General features: G+C 45.3%; 1 protein-coding gene across 1 annotated transcript; it reads left to right on the top strand.

The window, feature by feature from the left end:
• The first annotated feature begins 423 nt into the window (after positions 1-423).
• On the top strand, positions 424-1,046 carry LOC123002444 (uncharacterized). Its single transcript, XM_044392611.1, has 2 exons — positions 424-614; positions 683-1,046. Exons 1-2 carry the CDS (start codon positions 424-426, stop codon positions 1,044-1,046), a joined length of 555 nt encoding a protein of 184 aa, XP_044248546.1.
• The last annotated feature ends 4,386 nt before the right edge of the window (positions 1,047-5,432 follow it).

The raw sequence follows: 5,432 nt of genomic DNA on the forward strand, positions 1-5,432 counted from the left end.
AGCCGTGGTGCTCCGGCTCCGATAGGAATGGAAGGGGCTGCTAAGACCAGCACCCTACTAGACACCAAGAACATTAACCCACACAACAGCGGAACCCAGCCGGGTACCAGCAAGGCAGCCACTGTTACGCATCAGCAGCGCAAGGCCAAGGTCAGTCGGGCTCGTTTTTTTCTCGACAAGATCGCCAAGAATAAGGCAGAGGGCAAGGCTGACCAGCGCGATGCGGAGGACAAGACTCGATGCCTTGCGGACTTCGAGGAAAACATGAGGACGCGCCCGGAGGCCGCGTGACCGCGGGACCGCTCGCACGAGGCAAGCGTGAGCGCACCCAAACGGGCAAAGGACGCTCTGGGGAGGCCAAGACCGAACTCCTTTGTGAAGAAGGCCGAGAAATTCAGCGACGTAGCCAGAGACAGCCTCGCGATGGCACAGGTGGACGACCTGCACGACGACGGACGCCTGCTGTCGGAGAAGTGGGAGGAGATCGAGGTCAAGGTGGCCGACATGATAGCTGAAAGGCTATCAGCCGTGCCAGATGGTCCGATCCCCTCCTTCGACTCGTCGGACATGGTCAGGAGGCACCGGGTGATCAAGTGCGATGACTCGTTCTCAAGGTCCTTCCTGGCGGAATGCAAAGCAAAGATTGGAGATGCATGGGACGGCCTGGGACGGTCCACGCCAGGGAGATTCCAAGGAGGCCGCGGGATCGCATTTGGTTGCCAAAGGATCAGACTGACCAAGGAAAGGTGCTGTCGCTCCTGAGGGCTCAGAACCCAGAAGTGCACACAGAGGACTGTGCGATACTTAAAGTAGAGAAGGAGATGATGACGAGCAAGCCGTTCCTCTTCCTCATCAACCAGCGCTGCCTGCCGCAGCTTGAGAAGGCCGACTACACCATCCGGTACGGCCTACGAAAGGCCAAGATCAAGGTCTTCCTGGCAGAGCCGGATGATGTTTTCGAGTTGGTCGATGACACCAACAAGCTGTTGGATGACCTGATCATCGACGACAAGACCCCAGACGTAACACCCAACACCGATGCCTAAAGTCGTGCTGATTAACCTGAAGCGCAGCACGCATGCTTCAGCCAATCTCGCAGTTCTTCTCAGTGAGAGGAACATTGACATAGGCATCGTTCAAGAACCATGGACTCGAGACAGACAAATCGCGGGTCTAACACAACAAGGATATACACTCTTTTTTACTAACTCGACAGGTAGGCAGCAGGTATTATTATAAAGAAAAACTATAACGCTTTTCTATGCCCCAATCTTAGCACACCGGATCTAGCAGTTACCAGATTCGTGGCAGCGGATGGGATATCGATGGTGATAGCCTCATCCTACATGGCCCATGTTGTAACACACGATCCTTTATATTCCCAAGCACTAGGGAATTTCAGGGATGGGAAGAGGTGTAAGACGGTTGAAAAGTGGATAGAGTCGAAACCAAATTCCTTTTCAGATCACATTTTCTTCGAAATTTCGATTCCGATTAGCAAACCGGAACCGAAACGTATCCCCCGTAGAACAAACTGGGACAAATTCGGTAGGATTGTCTACTCGAAAGTTAGCAACAGAAGAATACGGGTACAAACCTCTACGACGACCCTGGACAAGGAAGTAGAGGACCTAACAAACATTCTAAACAATGCATTTAAGGAAACATGCAAGGTTTCATACTCTAAGAAACATCACCTTTTATAGTGGACCAAAGAGCTTTGCACTCTGAGCAAGAGGGCAAGAAAAGCCTATAACTCAAGCTATGCTACCAAGGAATGGGAGCCATACAAGGAAGCACAAAAAGCATACAAAAAAGCGATATACGCAGCCAAGAAAGACTCTTGGAGGACTTACTGCAAATCGCTCGAAGGTATAAAAGACTCGGCTAGACTAAGCAAGGTCCTTGCTAAAGGGTATAAAAGCCCAACTCTATTACACAAACAAGACTAATCAGCGACTACAACAGTGGAAGAATCCCTAGAGCCACTAGTGGATACACACTTTCCAGGCTACCTTCGAGAAAAGCCAGCACCTACTGAATGTCAGAAGGCTCATCAACCAACACACACAAGGGATATCATAACCATTGAAAGAATCAACTGGCCGATAAACTTTTTCGATAAATACAAGAGTCCGGGGCCAGACGGCATTTTTCCGGCAATGCTTCAAGCAACACAGGTCAGCATCAGTAGGCGGCTGCAAGCCATTTACACGGCTTGCTTCAGACTAACACACATACCGCTTCTTTGGAAGGAAGCCAAAGTTGTATTTATACCGAAACCAGGAAGAAGAGGTCATATCCTAGCAAAGGATTACAGGCCGATCAGTCTTACCTCCTTCCTAATGAAAACGCTGGAACGAATGATCGATATTCATATCCGGGAAAACACCGAGAAGGAGCATCTATTGGACGCTCAGCATGCGTACCAAAGGGCAGATCGACAGAAACGACACTACACGAAGTAGTCTGCCACATAGACAAATCGCAACATTTTAACCAATATACAATGGCCACCTTCTTAGATATAGAAGTAGTTTGCAACATAGTAACGCCGAACCCATACTGAGCTCCCTCAACTCGATCGGCATTGAAGGAGACATCAGAGCTTGGATCGGAGTTATGCTCATGAGCAGGACGATAACAGCCGAACTGAGTGGCACTTACCTTACACGCTTTGTGAAGAGAGGCACACCTCAGGGCGGGGTTCTATCGCCACTGCTCTGGCTTATCAACATGAACGACATATTGAGAGAACTCAATAGCGGAGGAGTAAAAGTAGTAGCCTACGCAGACGACATAGTGTTGCTAGTATCAGGATCATTCCCAGATGTCATTAGTAACATAATGACGGGGGCCCTTACCCGACTCAATGAATGGCCAAAAACTTGCGGACTTGGTATAAGCCCGAGTAAAACCGAACTAATGCTCTTCACGCGAAAAGCAAAGATCCCAACATACAGTAAACCAAAAATAGATGGAATCGAACTCGAGCTATCGGGTAAAGCTAAGTATCTAGTGATACTAGACCCGAAGCTCTCGTGGAAACTGAACATCACGGAACGAGTAAGAAAGGCCAGCATAGCATTCTACTCGTGCAGGAAAATACGGCAGCGCAGAGTGCGAGACTGAAGGTAAGTAAATGCTGGAAAAGCTACCACACAGGGCACTGCCGTATCTTAGAGGACATCAACTATCTGGCTAAGAGCAAAACGGATTATATGACAGCGGAGATAAGATTTGGAAACGGATTTACGACTACCTTTCCAACGAGGAAATACTGGGAGAATTACAGAGTAACCAGACAAGATGAGGTGTCACTCTACACTGACGGCTCCAAGATGGACTGTGGTGTAGGGGCTGAAATTTTCGCTGAAAGCTGGGGGATAGAATCGAAATTCCACCTCCCAGAGTCAGCGACAGTTTTTCATGCTGAGGTACTTGCTATTTTAGAAGCAGACAAGCTTTCGATTCAGCAAGGCCTCAGGAATACCAAGGTAAGGATATACTCTGATAGCCGAGCGGCTATTAAATCTCTCGCAGCAGCAAGAACCAACTCGACACTAGTATCCGATTGTAAGTCGGCTCTTAGCATACTAGCAACAAACAACCATGTACAGATAACATGGGTGCCAGGGCACAAAGATATACCAGGAAACGAACAGGCGGATGAACTTGCACGAATGGGGTCGGCAGCGACTCCTATACAACTTGTCTACCTGAATCCCTAAATACAGACTAGAGACCTGCACGAGTAAGTAAAAATATACTCGAGTAGTACTCGGCGATGCCGATTACAACTGTCAAATCTGGCATCGTGGCATCGTAGAATCGTAGGAATCGGCATCGTTTGTTCGAACGAAATTTTGTTTAAAAAATATGGAGGTTATAGCAAAGCTGAACTCGGGAGAGTACAAACGAATCGAAGCCAGTGGCTCTAGTGAGGTATGGCAGTGCTTCTTCCGAATTATCCATGGATCTACTGGCGAAAACGTCGATTACGTGGGCTGTAAGAGGTGCGAGAAAATATTTAAATATGCGAAAGGGGCCAGTCCATCCAACTTAAAGAAGCACTTTTGTTTCAAAAGGGCCAGCGACAGTACAACAGTAGGACCCGCATTCAAAAAAACTCGTATGGTTGTAAGCGACCAAATGAAATACGAAGTCACAAGAAGTTGCTGTAAATTCGTGGCTAAGGATTTGCGCTCTTTTGAAGTTGTTAGCGGACCAGGATTTAAAGATCTTGCGAAATGCCTTGTCGAAGTAGGAGCAAGCATTGGCAGTACAAATTTTTCCACCGACGATATTTTGCCGCATCCCACCACTGTAAGCCGTAATTTGGTAAAGGAGTACGTTAGTGAAAGAGATAAATTTGTTGTTAAGCTGCGGCCCATTATTGAAAAAGGTTGGCTTTTGGGGTACATTTTTTTATACCCTTGCAGAGGGTATTATGATTTCAGTCAGAAGTTTGCAACGCAGTGAAGGAGACGTTTCCGACCCCATAAAGTATATATATTCTTGATCAGCATCACTAGACGAGTCGATCTAGCCATGTCCGTCTGTCCGTCTGTCCGTCTGTCTGTTTCTACGCAAACTAGTCTCTCAGTTTTTGAGCTATCGGGACGAAACTTTCGCAAAAGTCTTCTTTCTATTGCAGGTAGTATATATGTCGGAGCCGACCGGATCGGACAACTATATCTTATAGCTCCCATAGGAAGGATCGGAAAAAAAAACTTTAAAAAATTCTAGCTTCGGTGTTTTTTGAAATATTACCTTCTACTTTTGGGGATGTTATTTTTTATATATTTCTGAATTTCGAATTAATTATTTAAAAAATCGGACTACTATATCATATAGCTGCCATAGGAACGATCGGAAAATTAATGGAAAAATAATAGGAAAAAAATTCTAGCTTCTTTGGTTTTTATTGTATTATCTTCTACTCTAGGATATGATTCTTTTTAAATATTTCCGAATTTCAATTTTAATTTGATCAAAATCGGACGACTATATCATATAGCTGCCATAGGAACGATCGGAAAATTAATAAGAAATATTAGAAAATTGAACATTTTTGCGATTTGTTAATTAATAGGAATGATCTGCAAGGGTATATAAGCTTCGGCTGGCCGAAGCTAGCTTCCTTTCTTGTTTTTTATTGTTTTATTTAGTTCATATATTTTTAGATCGATGCGGAGGTACAATGGATATATGGACAGACAGTAAAAAACAACGCAGTTTTCTGACGCTAACGGTTCACTATATTGATTCCTCTTGGAATTTCCACACGTACGCTATATCTCGCTAACAAATTTATTTGCTTGTGAAAATGTATTAGACTCATTTATTCAAAAAACCTTGAAGCCTTGTGGTTAATTTGTGTTTTTTGAATCCTTTATTAAGTGAGCAATACATTTTCAACCTTTTACCGT

The sequence above is a fragment of the Drosophila takahashii genome, chromosome 3L (genome assembly GCF_030179915.1).
Source record: "Drosophila takahashii strain IR98-3 E-12201 chromosome 3L, DtakHiC1v2, whole genome shotgun sequence".
In the NCBI taxonomy this organism is placed as follows: domain Eukaryota; kingdom Metazoa; phylum Arthropoda; class Insecta; order Diptera; family Drosophilidae; genus Drosophila; species Drosophila takahashii.